Source organism: Natator depressus, chromosome 9, assembly GCF_965152275.1.
Source record: "Natator depressus isolate rNatDep1 chromosome 9, rNatDep2.hap1, whole genome shotgun sequence".
NCBI classification, from domain to species: Eukaryota; Metazoa; Chordata; order Testudines; family Cheloniidae; genus Natator; species Natator depressus.
The window spans coordinates 47,121,766-47,149,329 of record NC_134242.1 but is presented as its reverse complement, the minus strand read 5'-3'; the positions used below and the strand labels follow the sequence as shown (position 1 = coordinate 47,149,329).

Genomic DNA, 27,564 nt, shown 5'->3' with positions numbered 1-27,564 from the left:
TCAACCTGTGGAACTCGTTGCCAGGGGATGTGATGGCCAAAACTATAAGTGGGTTCAAAAAAGAATTAGATATGTTCACAGAGGGATAGGTCTATCAATGGTTATTAGCCAAGATGGTCCAGGACGCAACCCCATGCTTTGGGTGTCCCTAAACCTCTGGTTGTCAGAAGCTGGGAGTGGACGACGGGATGGATCTCTCGATTATTGCCCTATTCTATTTATTCCCTCTTAAACATCTGGCACTGGCTGCTGTCAGAAGACAGGATACTGGGCTAGATGGACCATTGGTCTGACCCAGTATGGCCGTTCTTATTAAGTCATCAGTCTATGTCAGAGTCTTCCATTCAATTTCTGTTGTTATGGAATGATGCTATGATAAGATTCCCCCATAGATATGTTCTAACAACCTCTCCTCCAATCTGTTCCAGGTTCCGGAATTGCGTTTATACCTACAGGATTCTACCCAATAAAGAAAATAAGCTAATTGTCCAGGTAAGACATATTTGAATGCAGACACCATACCACAAAAATGTATCTGGCTTAGGGCTTGTCTGAATGGGACTTTAGTGCACAGCCAGCCAGAATGCAAATCTACAGCCCCATGTGGACCCTACTACAGTGCTCTAAAAGTTCCAAGTGCAGTTCGCTTTACTGCCGTTTGAAATGAAAGTATGTCAAAGCACACTACAGAATTTGTAGTGTCCTATAGCAATCTTCACATTGGACGTTACTGCACAACAAACTAGATTCATATCCTGGCTTGCCGCGTGGTGATGTCCGGCATAGACAAGCCCTGACACTTAAGATTGCTCATGTATGTATCGTTTCACCATGGCTCTTACACTAAAACAATTAACTGTATTCATCAAAGCAACATTCACACTGAACCCAAGACTAATCTCCTTCTCCAAGTCTAAGCCCACTTCTACCACGATACTCCACCGTAGCAGTACACTAATAACCTCTCTAACACATCTGCTTTCAATTCAACAATACAACTGCTCACTGTGCACACATCAAGTAACTGAAAAGTCAGACTGCAGTGAACGACCTGAACTCCAGCCTTCTAGCACTATGTTATTTAATAACTTAATGACAATTAGCATCCTAAAATCACAAAGTTAGCATCTCTACACACCTTGCACCAGGCAGAGATACAAAGTGAACTACAGACTCAGAATTTAAGAGGCAGTTTAGTTCAGTGAGTTGGGACTCTCAGCTGGTTTCTGTTCCCAACTGTCAGTGACCAGTTGTGTGACCTTTCACAGGTCATTCCACTTCTGTTCCCTCTCCAACCCTTTGTCTTGCCAATTTAGATAGTATGAACTTTGGGCCTGTATGTTGTATAGTGCCTAGCATAAGGAGATCCCTGTTTGAGCTGGACCTCTTGGATAACACAGATTCTACTTTAGGTTTACATTGGGACTGTTAAAAAAATCATCTCACCCAGGCAATACAATGAAAGAAAGCTATATACACACATTGTTGGCATGTGCACTGTTTCATCGGTACACTCCTGATACATTGTTTAATAAGGTGGCAGGATGAAGTTAAGTTTGTGCAGTGTGACTTTGATTTTTGCTGTGTTCACTAAGGGTGTTTAAGTGAAAATAAGCATGCTAGAGAGGCGATTAGAGTACTGAAGTGGTTGCATGCCAGGATGGCGATAGATCAGTGCTTGGGGTTGGTCTTGTGTTGGGCGTGGTTGCTATTATTATTTATAGGGCTGTCAAGCAATTAAAAAAAAGTAATCACAATTAATCGCATTGCTAAACAATAATAGAATACCATTTAAATATTTTTGGATGTTTTCTGCATTTTCAAATATATTGATTTCAATTACAACACAGAATACAAATATTTTTGATTACAAGTATTTGCACTGTAAAAAACCAAAATAAATAGTATTTTAGGGCTGTCAATTAATCGCAGTTAACTCATGCGATTAACTCAAAAAAATTAATCATGATTAAAAATCACAGTTTTAATTGCACTGTTACACAATAGAATACCAATTAAATGTATTAAATTGGATGTTTTTCTACATTTTCATATATATTGTATTCTGTGTTGTAATTGAAAACAAAGTGTATATTTGATTACAAATATTTGCACTGTAAAAATGATAAATAAAAGAATTAGTATTTTTCAATTCACCTCATACAAGTACTGTAGTGCAATCTCTTTGTCAATATATATGAAAATGTAGAAGAACATTCCAAAATATTTAATACATTACCTGAGTTAACTGCGATTAATCGACAGCCCTAATTATTTATATTACAATAGTATCTAGAAGCCCTAACTGCGGTTGGGGGCCTATTGTGATAGGGGCTGGATACAGACTTCGTGAGAGGTGATCCCTGCCTGAAGAGCTTATAATCTAACTAGACAAAGCAGACAAAGTGGGGGGAAACTAAGGCACAGAGTGGTAATGGCTTGCCCAGGGTCATGCAACAGGTCGGTGCAGAGCTGGGACTAGAACCCAGGACTAGTTAATGGTGTCCTTACTTTTTAGCGTGTTGTGAGGAAATACAGTTAAGGAGCCTTAACTCTAAATAAAAGGTTTGTTTTAGGGAATGGGAATTTCCTGATTTTATATATATATAAAACCCCCCAGAGTAAATGCTGGAGCTGGGCACCTAGCTGTGAGGGGTTAGAAAGGGCAGGGGGGGTAACCAGAAAGGGGGGATGTGGAGCCAAAATTTTGCATATCCCATGGAGAAAGCCTTAACCAACATGCCAAGTTCCTGTGACTGCCGCTCTAAGCTTTTCACTCGAAGCAGCAGCAGCCCTGAGGGTGTCGGCCAGCTTTGAGAAGCTGGAGCATCAGTTAGAACATTGTGTGCCCACAGTGTAAAGTTTTAAACAGAGCAGCTCCAACTGTTTCCCCTGCGCCCCGTCCAGCTCAGCTCCCAGGACCTCAGCCTGTCTCCATGCCCTGCTGCACCTTTTGCCCATATCCTATCTCCACTGTTCTTATCAGTTTTCTTCTTGTGAACTATAAACACTCATCCATGAATTAGCAGTTTACTTGAATATTTTAAGCAAGCTTCTTTGTGTTCAGAATGAGGGCTGCATATCTGGGGAGGAGACGTGTTATTCATACACAAGAGAGATCTAATCCTGGCTTTGAGTGCTTTGTGCAGCCTTAACCTGGGAAATGCTATTGCACCTCCATAATTCCTAACACACTTTATGATCGTGAACAAGAGCATGAAAAATATATATTTACCCACCCAGCCTTGAAATAATGTGCACACCAAACTAAAACCACACCCCACCATCCCACGCACAATTAAACCTGCAGGGAAGGTTTCTCTGTCCGATAAGTAAAACCCCGAGCTCCAGATTCAGGTTTAATGGGTGTTCGTTTGGTGGCTCGATTTCTGAGGGTTAATGCTCACTGGGAAATATATAGAATCAGTGGATGGGCATAGCCTTTAAGTCCACTGGATCTCTGTCAGGAGGGATCCCTGCGAGTCCACTGGATCAATTGATAGTGGTCACTGGATGCAGTTAGTGATACTAAGATTCCACTGGGTCTACTTGAGAGTGATCTGCTGAAATCCAGTAGGTTTCTACAGGAGTCACCAATCATCATGAAGGTCTGTGTAAAGTAGTTTCTGGGATTCCACTCAATCTGTAACGTGATTGGTTGGGATTCTGATGGATCTATAGGAGGCAAAGGGATTATGGTAACATAGCTTTGTATGTTTTGGTGGGCTAAAATACACTGTATTGTTGAGTCATATTTTCAATAACACAGCATACTCCCATTTTTAATATGCATTATTCTATATCTGTGGGATAAAGCAGGGGTATTTGCCCTCTTCTGTCAAGTGAACTGCATAGTCAAAACAAACGGAGACTGGGCAAAAAGCTCCTGTTCTGTGCTGCTGCCTTCTGATCTTGACACATTGCTCTAGCTGGGCCAGGCATCAAATCCATGTTTGGTTGCCTGCTTCAGTTTTTGTCTGATCCAAAATGCTTCACGTCATTTAGAAAGACATCTTACCTGTGCAATGCTGTAATATCTATTAAGTGAGGGGAGTGACTTAGTCTTTTTAAAATCCGTCATTTAAATAAAGAGTATAAAAATACAGTGGAATGAGTAAATCATTGCAATCAGTACAGCAGTTGTCAGTCCCAGTCTCATGACAAAGGAGCGCCAACACACATATCTATTGTTTTAATCTTTTAACGTCTGTTTTGTTTTTTAAAATTGATAGAGGAAAGACTCATGAGATGAGATCAGTGTACGTTACTTACAAATATAGGCCCTGATCCTGCAATCTAATGTGCACAGGTAGATTATTATGCCTGCACTAAGGCCATTTCAAATTAATCAGGTGCAGGTGGCTTCCCAGTACAGATCAGCTCTTGGGATCAGGGCCATAATCTAGTGGATATCTTTATTGGTAATACCAGATATGAAAGACACAATATATTGCACCTTCATAGATGGCATTCATGTGATGCTAAATGTTAGGGTATTTTCCCTCTTCCACGATGTGAAGCTACTTACTCCCTTAAAGTTGTCTCTGACAGTTGTTTTAATCTTTCTGAGTATGGGGGAGGTGCATTCATTTCCATTTTCTAATTAGATCTATCTAATAGCATTGTCTTCACCCACTTCTTAGGGCTTGTCTACACTAGGACATGCAGGAAAGTAAATGTGAATTAACTAAAGGTGTACATTTAAAGTGGATTAGTTAAACTGCATTAGACCTCTCTGTGGACACACTCATTCAGACTTAAACTAATTAAGACCACTTTAATTTTGAGTGAGAGTGTCCATACAGGGGGTGTAATGCAGTTTAACTAATCTACCTTAAATGTACACCTTTAGTTAATTCGTATTGATTTTTCTTATCTAGACAAACTCTTTGTGTTTCTTGGGAGATTAAACTCATCTGACTATTCCAGTATATGTGATTTTTGGAGAGGAGTTTATCTTTGTGTTCAGGAAAGACCTTTGGACACATTTCTTCAGGATTTTTGTAGTTGTGGCAGGTATTTATTCAATAGGATAACTTAGCTGCTGGCAGCTCTCAATATCTTCAACAGCTTTACAACAGGTTTCAGAGTAACAGCCGTGTTAGTCTGTATTCGTAAAAAGAAAAAAGAAAAGAAGTACTTGTGGCACCTTAGAGACTAACCAGTTTATTTGAGCATGAGCTTTCGTGAGCTACAGCTCACTTCATCGGATGCATAGCATATCGTGGAAACTGCAGAAGACATTATATACACACAGAGACCATGAAACAAAACTTCCTCCCACCCCACTCTCCTGCTGGTAACAGCTTATCTAAAGTGATCATCAAGGAGGGCCATTTCCAGCACAAATCCAGGTTTTCTCACCCTTCCCCCCCCCCCCACACAGACACACATACAAACTCACTCTCCTGCTGGTAATAGCCCATCCCTCTTTGAAACCTCTCTTTATAATGCGCATGATAATCAAGGTGGGTCATTTCCAGCACTAATCCAGGTTTTCTCACCACCACCCCCCACACACACCCCCCTCCAAAAACCAAGGAGAGTGAGTTTGTGTGTGTGGTTTTTGGAGGGGGGTGTGTGTGTGTGGGGGGGAGACCACCCCCCCCCCACACACACCCCCCTCCAAAAACCACACACACAAACTCACTCTCCTTGGTTTTTGGAGGGGGGTGTGTGTGTGGGGGGGGTGGTGAGAAAACCTGGATTAGTGCTGGAAATGACCCACCTTGATTATCATGCGCATTATAAAGAGAGGTTTCAAAGAAGGATGGGCTATTACCAGCAGGAGAGTGAGTTTGTATGTGTGTCTGGGGGGGGGGGGGGGGAGGGTGAGAGAACCTGGATTTGTGCTGGAAATGGCCCTCCTTGATGATCACTTTAGATAAGCTGTTACCAGCAGGAGAGTGGGGTGGGAGGAAGTTTTGTTTCATGGTCTCTGTGTGTATATAATGTCTTCTGCAGTTTCCACGATATGCTATGCATCCGATGAAGTGAGCTGTAGCTCACGAAAGCTCATGCTCAAATAAACTGGTTAGTCTCTAAGGTGCCACAAGTACTTCTTTTCTTTTTAGCTTTACAACAGTTTGCTAACCCAGCTTCCCATAGATGCTGTGGTGCCCATTAAAATCTGTGTGAGTTTTTATTTTGGGAAAATTGTGAAATGAGCTATCTGGTGTCCATGGTTGATGTACTGGTTGCTCTTTGTGAATGAACAAACATAACTTTGCCTTTATGTTAGCAGAGCTGTCTGGGGCAGAGACAGATGAGGGCTCTTTGTTGCTCTCAGCTAAGACTAAAAATATTTCCCTGGCCCCCTTTAAGGGCAGGAGAGATATAGATATAAAATTCCCTCTACCCTCTCTAGGCTGTCATATCTGGAGCCAAATTGGGCAAGTGACATCTGAGAATGCCTTGCACATAATCTCCTAGTGTCAGAGAGTATTCAGGGTGCCCTATGAGATACATGGCCAAGCCACATCAAACAGAAAGTGAAAAAAAATTAAAAAATTATGAGTGTCTCTTTTTCTTCCTCTCTTGAGACTGCTGACTTGTGTGTGTCATTTTCTGGTCTCCGATGCCTCATTGGTTTGGGAGACCCAGAACCACATCCTGCATATGGCAATGTATTTCAGCACCCTGCCCCCCCCCACCCCACATTTTAAAATGAAGGCTGTTTTACAGCACATAAAGCTCTTTACATTTTTATCTTGCTCAGGAGGGTGTTGTGAGGCTTAATTAATGTCTACACAGTGGTTTGATTATATAAAACTCTATCGAAATATCAGGTATTAGTATGCAATCTGGAGTGCACCAAGAAGGCTAGCATTGCTGGGAGATACCATTTAATGACAAGATCAAATAGAATAAGTAGCCTTGTCATTGTAAGCCAGATGGCTACAGTTGGCTCTTGTCCTCTTTGGGTGAACGTAACGCACGCTAAAAAGTTAGTATTGCTTCAGTGGCCGCCAGATATCATTTCAGGTGACATTTGTAGTGAATACCTAATAGTAAGGGTTGGCTGGGTCAGGCCCTTACTTAGTACCACTGTATCTGAGAGGAGTTGGTCTCATTTTAGTTCCTACTGAATGAGTGTCACCATCACAAAAACTGCTGTCGCAGTTGGTACTCTTGTTGGCAGACTCTGGAGACAGGCCAAGGATCGAAAAGGCATGGAGACTGAACTATGAACTCATTGCTAAAGGGGCTCCCTCCAGAATAGGACTGAGCATTTGGAAGCTTGCATTGCCGTTCTCCCTGTCATGTGACAATGGTGAAGTGTCACAGAAAGAGTTGCTTTCATCTCATACTGAACAAGGAACTCTGTTAGAATAATTAGGGAAACATGATTATCCCTAAACCTACTCTCTTGTGGGAGTTTCTGAGAGTGAGGCTGTGTTTGGTGTGTGCTGTGTGCACTAGTTGGGTTTCTGATAGTCTGGGTTTGTTTTTGTTGTGTTATTTGCAATTCCTTTGTTTTAGTGGTGTTGTCCCCACCGCCTTTTTCTTCGGCGGTGTGTGTGTGTGGGTTCTCCATGGGGTCCACTTTAGATAGGTTTAGTGGTTTGACTTGCAAGTGTGGCGGTCAGTGTGTGCCTACTGTCTCCTGCACCCTAGAGGAAGTGTTGCTGAGTTTAGGTGAGGTTATTGGCTGTGCTAATATAAAATCTGCCACTCAAATGAGTAAATCTATAGTAATCTTCCTGGCCCAGGAGTGGTTTGTGAATAATTTGGGACAGGAAGGACTCTGGGTCAAGGAGTCTTTTGTTCCAGTTTTTCCCTTGTTTACTCCTGCTACTAAAGTAGCTTTTCCAATGCTCCCCCCCCTTCCTTCTCAGTGACCCTAGTGTCTGATCTTTCCCATTGTGAGAAAATAGTTTCTGCTGTCAGGATGAGTATGTTGGGCTGCAAGAACCCAAGTGTGAGCCATGTTATGTAATTCCAGCGCCAGGTGGGTGTGGTTCTAAATAACCCTGAACAGCCCTTGAACCTGATGTTAAAGCACCACATAGATGGAGCAGATTATGCAGTGTTTGCTACCTCTGAAAATATGAAATGTTTCCTGTGTGGAGACCCTGGTCACTTGAGGGGTTCCTGCCCATGTATTGCTGGCTCAGCGGCCCCTGGTAAGAATGTGGGACCCAGCATAGTGGGGAGGGCGTTGGGACATCAAGGGATGTTAGGACTCTTGGCTGAAAGCTACTCCCAACTTCATCTCAGGGGTTAAACTGGATCATTTTTGTACCATGAATGTTTGTTCACTCCTCTACTTCTCCCACTTACTTGGCCGATCATCATTCTGTCTCTGTCAGTGCGTCTCTCTCTCTCTTCCTGCCAGTGCTTCCCACTTTAATGCCATATTATTACAGGACTTGAATTGTGTTAACTGTGTTTTGGGAGCATTGTCAGCAGCACAAACCCCTGTCTGAGTCCCTGAGACAGCAGTGGGGTGTTGGGAAGGTCCAGATTCAACTGTTCTGCTTGCAGCTTACCCAGGCTGCCACATGGTCCTTGCATCAGGCCGTGAGTGCCCTGGAATGAGACATCTTGGGCCTTCATGGCAACTTTGATGGGAGTAACCCAGTGCAGATTCACCAAACCTTCACTGAAAAGTACTGACTCCTGAGATGCTTGTTGAAAGAGAAGGTGCAATGAGCCCTTGTTCGGGCCCATTTTACTCAGCTGCATGACAATGATCCTCCCACAAGATTCTTTTTTGGTTTGGAGAAAGTCTACGGATCATCAGCAGATCTTTTTGCCTACGGCTGCTGGGTGGTCATCTGACGGCTGACCTTCAGAGATCCAGAAAGCAGCTCTTTCTTTCTACAGAGCTCTGTACTCACCTGAGGCCTGGGATGTGCTGGCTATTGGAGGCACTGCCCTAGGGGTTACTCCCTGCTGACTGGTGAGGAACTGCAGGGCTGGACATCCTGCTGTCACTGCAACAGCTCTCTGTTACAGGTCAGCAGTTCTTGACTGGCAAGGCCCCAAGTATCAATGGGTGCCATCTAAATTTTACAAGTGTTTTTGGCATCTTATCAATCCTGACTTTTTTCTAGTGGTCCTGGAGTGTATCCGGGAGGAGGAGCTGCCCCTCCATCGCCACAGGACAGCGATCACCCTGCTGCACAAAAATGGGGATCTTTGTGACTTATGGAACTGGAGCCCTATTTCCCTTCTCTGCTCTGATGATAAGATTTTATTCAGGGCTGTAACCTGCTCAAGGATTGTCTGGACTCTTTGACACACCCTGATCAAACATATATTTTATTCCTAGCCACTGTGTTTTGGATAATTTGATTTTAATTCATGATGTTTTTACTGTTAACCAAACTTTGTAATCTGGATGTGGGGCTTGTTTCAGTGGGCAAGGAGAAGGCCTTTGATAGAGTTCACCATAGTTATCTTTTGGGATTGGGTCAGTGTTCACGGCATATATTTCTTTATTGTACCATAATGATTTTAGTGTCCTAAATATTAGTGGGGGTCTTAGCCATGGCTTCCCAGTTCACAGAGGCATCCATCAGGGATGACCTCAGTCTGGGATGTTGTATGCTCTAAGTTAGAGCCATTTCTGCACATCCACAAAGCTGTGTGACTGGCTGTTCTGTGCCAGGGGTGCCGGATGCTTTCCCAGCTCACCTGTCTGATGATATCTCAGTTTTCATAACATCTGACAGGGCCGTGCAAATGCTTTGCACTCGTTTACAAGTGTATGACCAGGCCTCTTCTGCCTGCATTAAATGGGCTAAGAGCAATTTGATCTTACTGGGCTCTTGGCAGCGCAGCAGTCCCCCTGTGTTGCCCCAACAATTGCAATGGGGAACGTCTGCGATTAAAGTGTTGGGGGTGTGGTTTTGAATCTGAATAATCCATGTTAAGGAACTGGGAGGAGGTAGAGGAGAATGTGTAAGGTCGCCTGCAGAAATGACACTGGCTTCTTCTTGGACTCTTTTGACTGCCAACAATCTTGTGGCCTTGGTATTGTGGCATCGGCTACTGAATCTGGATCCTCCCCTGGGCCTTTTGGGCTGGATACAGAGGCATAGTAACCATTTTTTTGAATATTTACTGCTGGTTGTGCCCTGCTTTGCTGTTCCTGCCATTAGATGAAGGGGCGAGGGGCTCACTGATTTAGTCAGCAAAGTGGCAGCCTTTTGTCTCCAGTTCGTTCAGCGGTTGCTGTACTCTGACTCCCCACTGACCTGGAAGTCCCTTGCCTTCTCTCTCCTCCATTGTGCTGGGGGTGATGGGCTTTGACACTCACCTATTTGTGATGGGACCTGGTCGATTACAGAGTCTAGATTTGCCCCCATTCTATATTGGTATTTTAATGCCTGATGACTTCTGCGAAGTGCCTGCCTGGACCAGGCAGTTTCCAGTTTATGGCTCTTGGAAGAGTCGCTGTTTTTTAACTCACTTTTTCCCGCTGAAGCTCTCTCCTCCAGGAACCTGTTTTCTGCCTTTACTCAGGCTGTGTTGACCAGGCTGGCTCACCTGATTGTTCCTAGTTGGGCAAGCTGGAGGTCAGCAACAGCTCTTGCTGTTCAGGCCAGAATCCCCTCTGTGCATTTGTTGGAGAAGGCAGCGCTCCCTCAGCAGGCTGCTCAGTATTTGCAGAAAGTTATTGCAGGGATTGATCATCCAGGCAGAATCCTGTGTTCCCCTCACTAGCTGTCTCTCCTATTGGTGAGATCCTTGTGCAACCAGGCAGATTGTTGTCCTGGGAGGGTTTGGTGAATGTTCCTTTTGCAACCAGGGCCAAGAAGCCGCTCTGTGGTATGTGTGCCAAGGTGCAGCATTATGCCATCCTCTGTGATCTCCCTAATACAGCCTGGAGGATGCCCCTGGCCCTGGGTGACTTTTTGTTGGGCTTCAGACACAGTGTTTCATTTTTTCCTGCATTGTCCCCGTTTGATTCCTTTTTTTTTGTAGTCGCTTTTCAGTGGTTTGGGGCTGGTTTTCTCTAAGCCCCTGTTTGTTCTAGAGATACAGTGCTCGCATTTCTTTTTGCGGATACAGACTAACACGGCTGCTACTCTGAAACCGGCTCGCATTCAGTGAGCTTCCTGCCTGGCTAACTTTTTGATGGGTCAGGCAAAAACTAGCCATTTTGAAATCTCACCAGAACCGAATGGCCAAGGTAGAGCGATGTAATGTGCTAGGGCTGTTCTATGCACTGATTGTGGCCTGGCAGCAAACTGATTACACCTTTTATAAATGGACACATAACCTGGACACTTTTCGGTTGACTTGGTGTGTTAACAATCGTTTGAATTTGGTGATGACGATGCTGTAATGAGCCGTGTTTAATGCTCGTTTAAAGATGTGTGTTGCTTTATTTTTTTCATATCTTTTGGTGTATATATTGTACTTGTATAACATTTTAAATAGTTTTTAATGTGATTTTATGTGAATAAAGGTGTTCTTCATGTCATCTCTGCCTGTCTGTGTGTGTGTGTGTCTCTCTCTCTCTGTTTCACTTTCTCCAGCTACCCTGCTGCCTGACTTCCTGCTACAGATTTAAAGATATAGTACATGGATATCCTGCTGCCTTACTTGTTCTCTGGATACACACAGGACTTCAGTTTCCCATTCTAATGATCTGACATCGTGCATGAGCATGAGCATTGCATTAATTCATACCAACTCACCGTTGCAGGAAGTGTTTTTTCCCTCTAATAATACAGGATTTTCCATCATTTTTTGCTAGGGAGGGGCCTGAACCTGATCACTCTCAGCTGTCACTGAGTTGAGTGGGAGTTCTGGATGTATGTGGACTGTAGGGTTCGTCCCTAGCTTTGTATCAAGTGAATTTTGAGCATCTGCTCTGATAGCAGGACTAAATGTAACAGGAAACGAATGACACCATGTGTGAGCAGTTCATAAACAGGCCAGAAACTGTGACTCTCTGCACACCAAATGAAGCTCAAGCCAGAGGTGTAAGGGACCGGGGGGGTGCGCGGTCTTGCCGAGTGGTCACAGCCGGGCTGAGGTCTGCCCACCAGGGACAGGATGAAGATGAAGGAATTGCAAAGGCAGGTCCCGTAAACAAGAGTCAGGGTCAGAGTCAGGCTGGGATCAGAGATCAGAGGTAGCACTAGGTTAGAATCAAGAGGCAGAAATCGGGATCAAAGTCAAGCTGGAGTCAGAGACCAGAGATCAGGTGATGAAGTGAAGTTTGGCGCTGCAGCAGGCCAAGGTCTGTGTGGTTGTCCAGACAACTTCCTGGGGCAACCCCTGGGGTTAAGTAGAGACACTTGACCAATTAGAAGGTGGCAAGGTACTGTCACTCTGGGTCTTATGGGCAGGACTTCCTGTGGCGCCGACTCCCCACAGTGCTCCCTGACCATGTCTCTGCATGGCCTTCTGGTGGCACTGTGGAAATATCAGCCTCCCCAGGCTCTGCAGACCTGGATACTATTCTTTATACCAATCCAGCAGCGTATTTGCAGCGTTCTGGGGACTCAGCTTGCTGAAGATATGAGAGATGCTAGAGTTCCTCCCAGCACTGCCCACCTCCATCCTGTCACCCATATCCAAAAACAGTATAGGGGAAAGGGCTGGACCGTCCCATGTTTACATGTGAACTTAGTGTTTGTGAAAGGTACCAGACAGACCCAAATCCTCTATCAGCTGAACATGCACAGTGGCAGGACAGCTTGTTCATATCACCCTGACAGCAATACTCTCCCCTCTCCTTAAGGGAAATTCACTGTCCATGCTCATTCAGTCCTTGGACACTCTGCTCAGAGTGCCCTTGAGCAGCTACTGTGTCACCCTTCCCTCCATTCTCTACCATGTTCCGTCAGTGTATATGTATGGCGGCAGATCCATCTAGCGTGATCTGATTAGAGTGTTAACTTGGGTCAGTTCCTGCGTTCCTTGTGGCATTGCTGTTGTCACTGACGTCAGGAGCAGTTTCTGGTTTGCAGAGAATGCATGGCCAGGTCCCTTGTGAGCACTTTGCAGACAGAGAGCAAGGACTGCATACGAACCGGCAGCAGTTTTGTCATTCTGACTAACAATTCTATTGTGATCTGCGTTGTGCCAATCCCTACAGCATGCAATGAGACCTGAACCAAGGGGACTTCCTGGCATTAAGGACTGTGGGATTTGGCTCATTGTTATAGATGCAAAATTGTTGAACTCATCTGTTTGATTAAAAACTGGTGATTGGAAATTATGGGCCCAATCCTATGAGGTGCTGCATATTGTTTGACTTCAGTGGGAGCTAAGGGCAAGATTGGACCCACGTGTAGGCTCTATGAAAAATGGCAGGTTCCATTTTTATCACATAAACTGACAATCCTGGAAAGACACAGGAATTCTGCACCCATCCAAACCAATGACCAAACTGATCCTGGACTTCAGCGAGAGCAGAATCGGGCCCTCGGTCTTCAGAAAGTCAAGATCTAGTCAGTATGCAAAGCTGCAAAACTTATATATGAAAGTGAGATTAATTTATTTTGCTAAAGATAGACTTAATGAAACTTTTATATTAAAAAAGATCGATTTCACCCTGACTTACTTGTTACCACAGAAAACTTGCCACAAGTGATTATCTTAGGGAATGAGGAGTTAAGATAGAGAAAGTACTGCAACTTTAAGGCTGAGAAATTACGCACACTGAAGACAGGAAATTGTAAATTTACCTCTGCACCTCTTGTGCATCTGCATTACCATATAGTTTTGAATTATTCAGTCCCATGCTATTTCTTAAATACTAACACAAACAGTATTTTCTAAAATGTTAGACACCATGAATCCTGTTTTATATGCACATACATCTAGAGTACTTACATAATTTTCTTAGGGAGCAGTATGTCTTCAGTAATTCTGACTTCCTTAACCTCATAAGTTCTCTTCTCCATTGTGTATTTTAAATAGTAATTTTGGTTGTGCAATTTAGGGCCTGATTCTGTGCTGCGGTTGAGATCCGTTCAATACAGCAGATAGGGTGGGGAACGTATTTAGGGGATTTGTTATGGTTTCCTTATTTTCTGTCTGGCTTCAGCCCTGGGTAGAGGAGCACCTCAGTAAATGGAGTGGGGGACAGAACCTGGCCCATGCTATGGTTATGTGTGTACACACACATTATCTCTGTTCTCAGGAATTCTGAAGCCAGCAGCATGTTCTGTAATGACATATTTACCATTTTTCAAAATGAACTTACTCTGCTGAAGAAATAAATACAGATATGCCATTTAAAATACCCACAGAGGAGCAGATAACAGTGACCTACAACAGCTTTTCTAGTTCAGTTATTGCCAACACCATGTACTCAGAAAATCATGTCAGGCCCTGCAAAAATCATGATTGGCCTAAAAATCAGGAGATTTAAAAAATATTGAAGTTAGGGTTCTTTTTATTTGCCTTCTGGTGTTTGAGTGTAGGCTTCAAGTTTTCAAGCTTTTCTCTGCAGCCACGAGGACTAGAAACTTACTTTTTTTAAGGCAGCTGCGATTCCCATTTAATCACATGACTCCAGGAGCTGGAGCATTAAGTGAACCAGCAAATATCGTGAGACAAACAAAAACGTAGTTTTAGAAGGGCTAAGACTGGAAATGTTGCAACAGAGTCCAGGACACTCAAAAACTTATACTTTATTATATAAAAACTCTACCCAAACATTAGGCTGTCTGCAAATAAACAGTTAAAGAATCTAGCTAATTCCACACTGCTGAAGAATCCTTGCTCACACACTATCCACTCATCTGATTTATACCACCCACTCAAACGTAACACCGCTCCCTTGGTTTGTTCTGTAATGGTAATATATTGATTTTTTACCTCGTTCATTAAATGTGTAAAACTGTTAAGAGAAATCCAGTCTCCGGGAACATTATGGTTATGTTTGATTTCTGTGAGTTTTGTCATAGTGCAATGTGTTGGTGGAGTAGAGGAACATCCTAATGAATAGAATTAGAATGATTGATCTGTTCGGTGTTATAGAATGTGCTGATTACATAATATTGTAGATTTACGTAACCACATGTAGACCTTGGCAGTTTGTATTTTTAACTATATTAACTAGATGTCTAGCAATTAACATATGGCTTTTTAGTGAGCATTGTGTTATAGCATACTGAATTGGGTCCCTGAAATAGGAAATGTATAAGTTATTATTTTGACCTTTGCTTATATTTTGGCAAATTTTAGGCAAAGGGTATATATTGAGTGGGATGGTAGTATAAAGACAGGTAAATATTACTTTGGGGCGTTAGTTGGACTTCACTGCAACCTTAAGGCCTTTCACATGAAGACTTTACTTTGAAAATTGCACAATTCTGCTATATCTTACAAGGGCCTATAAAGAGACTATTAACCAGTCCTTAGGAGGTGGCAGGATGAGGCCTGGGTGGAATATGAGGAATAATGGAGAGGAAGATTTTCAATAACCTGATTTTCAGAAGTGCTGAACAACTGGCCTCTGAAAATGAGGCCCTTTTAAGGTGACTCAATTTGGGCACTCAAGACCACTAGTCTCTTTTGAAAAATTAGGCCCAAGTGCTTTAAGTTCCATATTTAGCAAACGTTAATCATTTAAAGTTTGCATGGGTAAAAGGCTCTGTCTTTCCAAATGGTGGAAGTTATGCTTCTGGGCCTGGATTGTGAAAACCAGATCTGGGAGGAGGTTAGATCTCAGTACGGACTTGCACACTTCAGGTCTCAGATGCAATTTGGATCCACAGCTACATTCAGATCTAGCCCTCACCCATAATTTGGAATACTGTGAGGTGCATGTATTTGGATCTGGGCTCATCTCTAACTAAAATGAATTATTTTCAGCAATTATCGATACAGCTGGCTTCAAACACACACACACTTCAGTGTTCTTCTACTAGGCAAGTGGATGTTGAACCTGCTCAACTGCTTCATTTACAGCCATGTGAAAAGCAGAGCAGAATGCTCTCTCATTTAGCAAGAATTCTTTTCTATAAGAAGATATGAAGCATGGTAACAATGACAAACATTCACATACGATCTCTCTCCAGGTCAAGCTTGCTCTTCAGCTAATGAAATGGGTGGTAGGGCCAATGAAGACTGGTGTCCTTCAGTTACTTTCTAAAGAGCTAGATGGAATTTTTCTCACATTGACAGTGTGGTTGTTAGTCTTTTAGTTTGTCTTTTGTTTAGTGATATGTACATCCAATTTCCATCCAGTTGGCCTTCAGAAGAGCTAAAAGTGATTTTTTAAAAGTTATACACTGACTTTTCTGTAGGTTATTATAATTCCTTATTCCCATTGGCCAACAATTGCTTCTTCCAGATCTTATGAAGTCAAATCAGGTACTCTCATTCTCCTAATTTAGCAGTGATTAACTTCCAACATTTTAGTCTCAAATTTCACATAGAAAAAGGCATTAGATCAAACTCAGCTTTGAATAAGCCACCCTTGTAGTTTCAGGACCAAACCATTCATGAAATATGTCATGAATAGTGTTCATCCAGCTTCCATGCTTCAGAAATGGCATGGGCCATTCACCTTGTACTTGCCCTCCCTCTCGCCCCCCCAAAAAAAATTCTCCAAGGGCCACAGGCTCCATCATTTACCTCTACAACTCTTATTGTTCCCCTCCCCTGGTTCTGGCTTCCAGATAACCCCCAAACCACCATCCATTCTCTTCATTTCAGGGCACCCTAAAATCCACACCCCAACCCAGGCAGAAGCCTCTATACAGTCCCCAGCAGTAATTAAAAAGGTTCCTCACGTGAAGTACTCCTCTGTTGGAGGCAGCAGGTCCCTCCTAGGTCCTAGCTGGTCCTCAGAGGCTGCTGCATGTGTTACCAGGCTGCAGACCCCCCAACCCTCCGCGTTCCTTCACCTCTCCCCCTTATCCCCATGTTCAGCTCACCTGCTTGCTGCCCCGAAGACCCCTCACCTCATAGTCATCCAGCCCCCCGAATTCCCTCCTCACTCCCATCTGCCCTCAATTTTTCTCCAATCATCAGAGTCCACCCCTTACCCCATGGTCCCGCAGCTGCCCACTCCTCCATGGGGTCCTCCAGCCCCTCCAGCCTACCCCTCAGTCCATGTTGTCCACTTAGCATCTTGTTTCTCCGGGCCCCCAAAGCTGTGTTAAAATAGATCATGCTTATGGCTGGCTTGGGAAGTAGCTGTTACTCCCTGCTGTGACTCCTGTCTAAAGTCAAGTTACTGAGAAATCCTCCTAAAATTGCTTAATAAAGGCTTAGCACAAGTTTCAACCTGAACAACAGAGACTTTTTCTGAAGAGCTAACAAGATGTTTTAAAAGGACTTGTCTACGCATACAGTGCTATCTGTGCTGACAGGAGAGCTTCTTCATCCGTGTAGGTACTCCACCTCCCTGAGGCAGTAGCTATGTCGATGGGAAAAGCCCTCCTGTCAACGTAGCGCTGTCTACACCAGGAGTTGGGTTGGTATAACTGTCACTCAATTCCACACCCTTGAGCGACGTAGTTATAGTGACGTAAGTCTGTAGTGTAGACCAAGCCTTAGATAAAGCATTTATCAACCATCTATGAGGCACTAACTTCAGTTCCTGAAACAAACGTCAATGCTTATTTGAATGAGATGCAAAAGGCTGCTTGAGAAATGTCTAATGAGCTGGTTAGTTTCACCTGGCTAACTTAGTATGTTTTAAGCCAACATTTTCCAAACCAGGTGCCTAAAGGAAGTAATCTTCTCCTGGTAATACTTTTGGCACCTCAGTGGAAGTGGCCTGATATTCAGCTTGCACTGATGCTGCAAGTTCTCCTCTACTTTGAAAATCAGGCTACTCCTGAGGCACCAAGCTTAGAAACAGTTGGCCTTAAGCAATATAATAAGATGCTCAGTTTTCCAGTTCCTCCTTGCTAACTGGCCTGGGTTTATGGAGAGGGAACACTTCCCCTTTCTCTCAGGGCCCCAGTCATCCTGTGCTTTCTATTTATAGCACTGCTGTAAAGACTAGGGTTGCCAACCCTCCAGGACTGTCCTGGAATCTCCAGGAATTAAAGGTTAATCTTTAATTAAAGATTATGTCTGTCATGTGATGAAACCTCCAGGAATACAGCCAACCAAAATTCAGAACCCCAGTAGAGAGCCCCTAGTTAGCCCCTTCTGTGCCCAGCTTGCATTGGGTTCTGTATATGAAAAGCCATTTTCCTTATATGTCTTCATAATCTCTCCACTAATACCCTCAGAAATACTTAAAAGGCATTCTCAGTAAGGCTAGTTTCGGAGCCTCTATGCCAAGCCATTTTGGCAGCACTGGCAAGCTTAAGTCACTCAGAGATAAGATGTGGGAGGGGTCTAAGGCCAGGGCCCTATGAGATGTTCACAGAGAAGGGAGGAAAGGAAGGAGGAAAGAGGAACTGCGAAAAATGCTGTTGAAGGAGCAGTCAGAGAGATCGGAGAACCAAGACAAGACAGGATGTTGAGGAGGAGGAAATGATCAGCAGTGGTATAGCTGCCTTGATGCAGATGAGGTTGAAATACTGGCCATGAGATTTAGCCAGGAACGAGTCATTAAAGACTTTCGTTTCCATAGAGTGGAAATGACAGAAGCTACATTAGACTGTATGGCAGTGCGTCCAATGCCCTCCTTTCTGCAATGCCAGAGTGTATACTAGGGAGTCTGCTTCCTTTGACTCCAAGATCCAAGAGTGACTAGAGACAGTAGATATAAGCAGTTCTTCAGTGAGCTTAGAGGAGAGGGGAGATAGGACAGTGATTGAAAAGACATGTAGGATGGAGGGTAGTTTTTTGGAGGATGAGAGATACAAGAAGATGCCTATAGAAAGAAGGAGGGAAAACAAGGGTAAAGAAGGCCAGGAGGTCTAGACCCAAAGGGACAGATGGAGGAGTTAAAAGTAGGTGAGAGACCTTCAAGTGTGTGTCTGGGGAGAAGGAGGAAAGAGTTTTGGAAGGAGGGATGAAAAGAAAAGTCATATTGGTTCTTATTGATCTTCTCCTTGAAGAAGTTAGCACAATCCTGGGCAAAGAGGAATGGTGGAAGGGTTTGAAGAGGGAATCACAGGTGATGAACATCAGTTTGAATCTGCCTGGTAAACTGTGTGTGTATATTAGAGTGGGGAGAAGAGGTGCATGTGTGCATGCTAAAAATAACTCATACAGTCCCACCTTGTTTTCGGCTGCTGTAGATCACTCACTTCTGCTTGCATTGCCCGTTTTCATTTCTGTTCCTCATTTCAAAAACCAGAACAGATTATATGAAGTTAATATTTCCCTCTGACTGGCCCTGGCTATGCAGCTCCGTTCTCCCATGGAGGTTTGTTCAAAGTGTAAAGTCTATAATTATTTTTCTAATGCTCTTTGGAGCCCAGATGCTTAGAAACTTAGTGCCAGGAGTACATTACTTCTGCTTTTCCTCTCCAACCTGTGATCCTTTTCCACAAATTCAGGTGTGACTTGAAACATCATATGTCCCAGCAATATGTTCCTTGCCCTTTGGCAGTGGGAATGGTTAGGCCAGCGTTCAGATGAGCCTCTCCAGAAACCTGAACACGAGACTGAACATAGCTACAGATTGCATAATGCTTTCTTTATTTCTTAATCTGTGACATTTCTTACTCTTCAGCTCTGCAGTTCTCTGACACAGCCCCAGTCTATCAGCAACAGACCAGTGTCTCTGGGACTACTGCATCCGATGAAGTGAGCTGTAGCTCACGAAAGCTTATGCGCAAATAAATTTGTTAGACTCTAAGGTGCCACAAGTACTCCTTTTCTTTTTGCGAATACAGACTAACACGGCTGTTACTCTGACAGGAGAGTGGGGTGGGGGAGAGAAAACCTTTTGTAGTGATAAACACCCATTTTTTCATGGTTTGTGTGTATAAAGACATCCTCACTTTTTTTCATGGTCTGTGTGTATAAAAACATCCTCACTGTATTTTCCACTTTATGCATCCGATGAAGTGAGCTGTAGATCACGAAAGCTTATGCTCAAATAAATTGGTTAGTCTCTAAGGTGCCACAAGTACTCCTTTTCTTTTTGCGAATACAGACTAACACGGCTGTTACTCTGAAACCTGGGACTACTCAGGATCCCAGCAGGACAGGGAGCTGAATTATAGACCTTCTGTTCAATCTAGATTCTTGAATACCGTGCCCCGTCACCATAGTATCTAAGCGCCTTCAAGCAATGCATCAAACAACGTGACTAGAAGTGTGTGCAGTGGAATGTCTTGGTTTGGTAGGGATTTTTTTAACATATGCATCTGTTGCGATGTACAGTATAACCTTGATTTTACAAACGCCAGTCTTATGAATGATCAATTCTAGGAATGATTTTCCTGAGAGGGGAAAAAAAATCACATAATGAAAGTCCTGTCAATGAAGAACAAGTCAATATCCCCTTGCATTCCAGTGCCATCAGTGTATGGGAAATCACTTTGTGGTGGTTTGCATGGTGAGAAGAAAGCAATTCAGTGCTCTATACTGCAACTGATGTACCATACCCAGGGTCATTTTGGGATATTCTATGTTATGAACCCTCAATCTCCAATTAGTTCATAAAATACGGGTTCTACAGAATTCATGAGAGAGAAGGCAGGTCAAATAAATGTGCCTTGTATTTGGAGTGGAATGTGGGAAGGTTTGGTCCTTATTTCCTGGGGGGGCCTGAGACTGCCCCCTGGCAAGCTTTACCGCCAGCGTAGAGAGTTCCGTTGTGCCAGAGGAGCAATGTTGTTGACCACGGTCTTCATCCTTTCAAAGTATTTGCAACTAATATTGCTCCTTAGATGGTAAAACTGATACGTGGCAGTTCTGGGGGGATTCTGCAGCGGTGGCGGTTTTCTTCACTCTGGGGTGGATTGGAGCCGACTGTTGTGACTGGTTGCTGTGCAGGCCCGTTCCCCAGCCCCTCGTTTGTGGTTGGACTGTGGGCAGCCCACAGGCTCCGGTCCATCCGGTTCCCCTTTTCTTTACTAGTTTTTGCTGTCTCTTTTCAGCTGTTCAGGCCAGATGTTTAGCTCTCTGCGGAAGTCTTGCTGTAAAACTGGTGGTGTGCGCTCCAGCCAATGCCCTCCTCTCTCTAGTTCTAGAGGGTATAGTAGGGAGTCTGCTTCCTTTGACTTCAAGCGCTGAGGGGTTTGGCCGGGTCTGCCAGTGCAGCCCTTGTGGAGGGCTGAGGAGTTACCAGAGGAGTGGATGCTCCAGAGGTGAGGGGTGGGTCTGTTGGATGATACCAGCATGCCCTCCTGCACACCAGCGCAAGGGGGAGCAGGGGCTGCTGCTGAATAGGGTTGCCAACTTTGTAATATTTTAAAACCAAACACTCTAGCAGGAGTGCCAGAACCTCTCCTTCCCGTCCCTGCTCCACCCCTTCCCCCCAGGTCTCAACCCTTCCCAGCCTCTTCCCCCCTGAGGCCCTGCTCCCATTCCGTCACTTGCAGCTCTTCCCTTCTCTTCCCCATCTCTGCCTGGGTCAGGAGGGACTCGCCCGCAAAGCTGGGGCTGGGAGCTGCAGCTGCCCGACACAGGTAAGAGGCAGCCCCGGCTGAGTTGGGGCTGGAGCTGGTGATGACTTGGCTCCTCCCCACCTCCCCCACCCATAGTAACCAGACTTTGGATGTCCGGTCAGGTCCCCTTTTCAACCAGACTGGACACCTAGCCACCCTACTGCTGAGTGCTTTCTGTGGTTACCATGTAGACTAGGAAGTGTTGTGGAAGTGACCCACACTTGGCAGCAGGAGGAGCTAAATTCAGCCCTTCCTCTTCCTATATCCCAGGCCTGGATTTGGCCTAGGGAGAGCAGCCCCTGGGAAGAGAGCTTTGCAGGGTCCAGTTTACTTCTTGAAACACTGAGATGCCAGGGACCAGGCAAGCAGATGGGGCAGAGGACGGTGCTTGGGGAAGTCAGGGTGGAGAAGAGGGAAGAGATAGCGCAGGGGAGGCAAAGGATGTAGGCGAGAGATGGAAAGTTCTAGGGCTAGCTGTGGGGCAGGGGAGAGATAGGCAGAACCCAGGGATTGAGGGAGAGGATGGGGAAACTTCTAGGGCAGAATAGAAGGCCATTTAGAGGGGATCTAGGAGTGGAGGAGAGGACTTGGGAACAAGTGGAGTGGGGGAGGGCAGGAGAAATCTTGAGGGGACCTGGAGAGTGAGAGGGATGGGAGAGAACTTGGATGGCAAAGCATCTCCATGGAAGGTTTCAGAGTAGCAGCTGTGTTAGTCTGTATCCGCAAAAAGAACAGGAGTACTTGTGGCACCTTAGAGACTAACAAATTTATTAGAGCATAATGGAAGGAGAGGATGGCAAACCTTGGTCCTCCTGCGAGGATCAGTGCTGTTTCCTGTTTAATCTCTCTAATTTAATCCCTTGGTCTCTGATGATCCTGATGTCACTGTCCTACTCCAATCCTCCAAGGTAATTGGAGCAGGTCTAGAGCAGTTGAGACCAGTCACTTGTTTACACTAGCTTGCTACTGCCTGAGACACAGGATCTGTGGTAGTGCAACAGTGGGGAAATGGAAGAAGAATACTAGTGTAGGTCAAGTCAAAAAGGGTGGGAATGAGGACCTGACTCCCCAGCTCCACTGGCTAAGAGGTGGCACTGGCTGGCACAAGTGAGAGAACACCCATTCTTGTAGACCTCTTCTAGACCGGCAAAGAGACCAGTGCAGCATGCACTTTCTGGGCGTGCCCTGGAAATGTCCTGGCTGACTCAATGCCTCCTGGAGGTTTACCTCTACCGTCCAGCTCCTCTGCGCACCCCTTCAATGCTAGCCCTTTGTGAGCAAGTGAGAAAATAAGTGTGAAATACTTGGTACGTTTTCAATGAGCCCTCCATATCCAAACAGCAATGCTCTCTGTTCCCCTCGGGTAATTTTCTGTAATGTCTAGCGCTAAATATACTTGAGGGTTGATACACATTTAAAAGCTAAGCAGTAAGATGAGGATAGCACAGACCTGCTTGTTTGCCTGTCATCATCATTATCATCATGTTCCTATTACACCTCCTGCGTTTAGGGCAGTGACGAAGCTCCTCCACTCCTGTCCGTTTCTGGCAAGTCTTTCAATGGTTCCCCAGCTGTGTCCAGGTTTTTCAGCTCGGCTTCCACAGCTTTTCGTCACGTTGTTTTCGGGCGGCCTCGTTTTCGCTTGCCTTCAGCTGTCCATCTTATTGCTACTCTGGTGATGGAATGAGTTTCCATCCGAAGCACATGACTGATCCTTCTCCATCTGCTGAGGCAATATTAAAGGTCATGATATCTGTCTTATTGCAGTTGATTTTCAGTCCAATTTGCTGACTGAATGTGTTGAGGCGAGTTGTTTTTTCTTGTATATGGTGTTGGATATGTGATAGGGGAGCGACATCATCTGCAAAGTCCAGGTCTTCAAGGGATGAGAAGAGTGTCCATTTAATGCCTCTTGGCATGCCTCTTGGCATTCTGTTGTACACCGCATTACCCAGTTGACGGCAATGTTGAAGAGGATTGCAGACATGACACACCCCTGACGTACTCCTGTTTTGACTTCAAAACTGAGCTCACTGTTATCATCACTGCATGTAAAGTTGAAATAGAAGCTTTTGATGACATTGATGATGCGGAAAGGGATTCCATATGCCCGCAGAATGCGCTATAGGCTGGTCCTGTGAATGCTGTCGAAAGCCTTCTCAAAGTCTATGAAATGTATGTCGCACTCTATTGTGTTTCGTAGAGTGAAGATCTGGTCTGTTGTTTGCCTGTGCTTGGTGTTTATTTTGGTTTCATCTTTATTATGGAAAAAGAGGTGTATGTGTCATTTTAATCATGGATGGATTAAACTCAGTGGGACAAGATGAGGCAGGTGATGATGTTGCTCAGCATGTGTTGCATGGGTTAGGTTTTCATGGTGTCATTTTAATGGGTAGCTATTTCCAGCTCTCCTTTTTAACTGTTGCCGAATTGTTTCGTGGTGCTTGCCCCGTCTGACTGTCTCCACCTATTGCCTCTTGTCTTATACTTCGTGCATTAACTCTTTGGGATGGGACTGCTCTTTTGGTTTGTATAGCACCAAGCACAATAGGGTCCTGATCCATGGCTGTGTACTTAACTTCTACTGTATTAATAATGTTACTCCGTTTGACCTGAGCAACTAGCCAAAAATTCAGGGTCTAGTAGGTTGTTCCAGTTAGGAGAAGAAATTGTTGCTAGATATTTCTCTGGTGCAGTTTTGTGTATTTACAAAGAATGTACAAAGTCCTTTGTCTCTGAAAACAGATGGAATCAACTATCAGGGAACAGCTTATTTTGCTCACAGCACCAAAAACACTCTTTTCAGCCTGCATCCCTGACCCAAAATCTCTCCCCAGGTTTCTTCCAGGGTCAGCCACTAAGTTCCTTGTAAACCATGTGGCCACGCAGCAGCCTATTAAGCGCCACACAGGCGCTCAGGCAACCTGCCCGGCTGGGACCTGCCGCAACCAGGGGGAGGGGTGCCGCAACCTAGCCCCAGACCTGCCGCGGCTGGGGGAGGAGCACCCCTCCCCTGGCCCGAACCCAGCCCCAGACCAGACCTGCCATAGCCAGGGGAGGGGCAGCTCTCACCCCCAGCCTAGGTGCTGCTGCGGGGAGAGAGAGCTGGGGGAGTCCTCTCTCTCTCCTTGCCATGGCCCTGGAACAACCTTCACCCCAAACCTCTCATCCTCAGCCCCACCCCAGAGCGCGCAGAGCCTTCACCCCGCCCCACAACCCTCTGCCCCAGCCCTCAGCACCGGCCACACCCCAGAGCCCGCAACCCTAGGCAGAGCCCTCACTCCCCTGCACCCCAACCCTCTGCCCCAGTCCTGAGCCCCCTCCCACACTCCGAACCCCTCGGCCCCACCCCCACCACATGAATTTTGTTATGTATGACACATCACCTCCATACTGGTGCACATAACAAAATTAATTCTGCACATGTGTGGGAAAAATTAGAGGGAACACTGGTCAGCCACCATGCTTTCTATTGCTCCTTCAGGCAGTTTCTCTGGGCTTGTCTACACAGACATCTACTTCACAAGAAACTGGGGTGTGAATCTACCCCGCCCTAGCTGTAGACAAGCCCTTAGTCCCTCTATCTTTCCCAGTTTTTTATCTGTTCTGCCTCCCCATCCCCACCCCTAAAAAAACCAACACTCAGCAAAAGCTCCTGGGTGGGTTCACATACTCCTTTTGTCTTTAGGTAGGGGCTTACTCTAGCAGTCATGTTAGTTGAAGGGTGAATTCACGCCTTTCAATCTCAATGAGGTTTTAACTCATCTCATAACAAAGTTTCACGCAACTCATAACAATAACAACTGGAATCTCAGAGCAGAGGAAATGCTTTAGTAATCAAGAGGGAAACAAGACTGACAAGACTGACTGAGGCTATGGGTATGTCTACACTACGAAATTAGGTCGAATTTATAGAAGTTGGTTTTGTCGAAAGCGGTTTTATACAGTTGATTGTGTGTGTCCCCACACAAGTGCTCTAAGTGCATGTAGTCGGCGGAGTGTGTCCACAGTACCGAGGCAACCGTCGACTTCCGGAGCGTTGCACCGTGGGTGGCTATCCCACAGTTCCCACAGTCTCCGCCGCCCATCTGAATTCTGGGTAGAAATCCCAGTGCCTGATGGGGCTAAAACATTGTCGCAGGTAGTTCTGGGTACATATCGTCAGGCCCCCGTTCCCTCCCTCCCTCCGTGAAAGCAGGGGCAGACAATCGTTTTGCGCCTTTTTTCTTGAGTTATGCGTGCAGACGCCATACCACGGCAAGCATGGAGCCCGCTCAGCAAACCGTCACTGTATGTCTCCTGGGTGCTGGCAGACGTGGTACTGCAATGCTACACAGCAGTAGTTAATTGCCTTTTGGCAGCAGACAGTGCAGTATGAATGGTAGCCGTCATCGACGTAGTCCTGGGTGCTCTTTTAACCGGGCTCCTGGGCAAACATGGGAGTGACTCAGCCAGGTCATTTCCCTTTTAAGTTTCGTCTCGGGGCGATTCAGTCATACTGGCAGTGCACTGTCTTTTAACCTCCAGCCAGCAGAAGATGATGGCTAGTCGTCATACTGCACCGTCTTCTGCCGAGCACCCAGGAGATGATGACGGCTAGCGGTCGTACTGCACAGTCTGCTGCCAGCAAGATGTATAAAGATAGATGAAGTGACTCAAAACAAGAAATAGACCAGATTTGTTTTGTATTCATTTTCTCCTCCTTCCCTCTGTGAACGGCCTGCGAAACCCAGTTTTGAGTTCTATCCTTAAGGTTTTGAGTTCTATCCTTGAGGGGGCCATTCAGTTTCTCGCAAATCCACCCCCTTTGTTGATTTTAATTCCCTGTAAGCCAACCCTGTAAGCCATGTCGTCAGTTGCCCCTCCCTCCATCAGGGCAACGGCAGACAATTGTTCCGCGCCTTTTTTCTGTGCAGACGCCATACCAAGGCAAGCATGGAGCTCGCTCAGATCACTTTGGCAATTAGGAGCACATTAAACACCACGCGCATTATCCAGCGGTATATGCAGCACCAGAACCTGGCAAAGTGATACCGGGCAAGTAGGCGACGTCAGCGCAGTAACGTGAGTGATGAGGACATGGACACAAACTTCTCTCAAAACGGGCCCTGGCAATGTGGGCATCATGGAGCTAATGGGCCAGGTTCATGCAGTGGAACGCCGATTCTGGGCTCCGGAAACAAGCACAGACTGGTGGGACCGCATAGTGTTGCAGGTCTGGGACGATTCCCAGTGGTTGCGAAACTTTCGCATGCATAAGGGCACTTTTATGGAACTTTGTGACTTGCTTTCCCATGCCCTGAGGCGCAAGAATACCAAGATGAGAGCAGCCCTCACAGTTGAGAAGCGCGTGGCGATAGCCCTGTGGAAGCTTGCAACGCCAGACAGCTACTGGTCAGTCAGGAATCAATTTGGAGTGGGCAAATCTACTGTGGGGGCTGCTGTGATGCAAGTAGCCAACGCAATCAAAGATCTGCTGATATCAAGGGTAGTGACCCTGGGAAATGTGTAGGTCATAGTGGATGGCTTTGCTGCAATGGGATTCCCTAACTGTAGTGGGGCCATAGACGGAACCCATATCCCTATCTTGGCACCGGAGCACCAAGCTGGCGAGTACATAAACCGCAAGGGGTACTTTTCAATAGTGCTGCAAGCACTGGTGGATCACAAGGGACGTTTCACCAACATCAACATGGAATGGCTGGGAAAGGTACATGACGCTCGCATCTTCAGGAACTCTGGTCTGTTTCAAAAGCTGCAAGAAGGGACTTTATTCCCAGACCAGAAAATAACCGTTGGGGACGTTGAAATGCCTATATGTATCCTTGGGGACCCAGCCTACCCCTTAATGCCATGGCTCATGAAGCCATACACAGGCAGCCTGGACAGTAGTCAGGAGCTGTTCGACTACAGGCTGAGCAAGTGCAGAATGGTGGTAGAATGTGCATTTGGACGTTTAAAGGCGCGCTGGCACAGTTTACTGACTCGCTTAGACCTCAGCGAAACCAATATTCCCACTGTTATTACTGCTTGCTGTGCGCTCCATAATATCTGTGAGAGTAAGGGGGAGACGTTTATGGCGGGGTGGGAGGTTGAGGCAAATCGCCTGGCT

General features: G+C 45.4%; 1 protein-coding gene across 1 annotated transcript in view; it reads left to right on the top strand.

The window, feature by feature from the left end:
• Nucleotides 1–27,564, top strand: part of INPP5D (inositol polyphosphate-5-phosphatase D) — an 81,316-nt gene that overhangs the window by 9,651 nt on the left and 44,101 nt on the right. Inside the window, exon 3 of the mRNA XM_074964052.1 lies at nt 429–492. Within this exon, the coding sequence (XP_074820153.1) occupies nt 429–492 (64 nt within the window). The remainder of the gene's footprint in view (nt 1–428; nt 493–27,564) is intronic.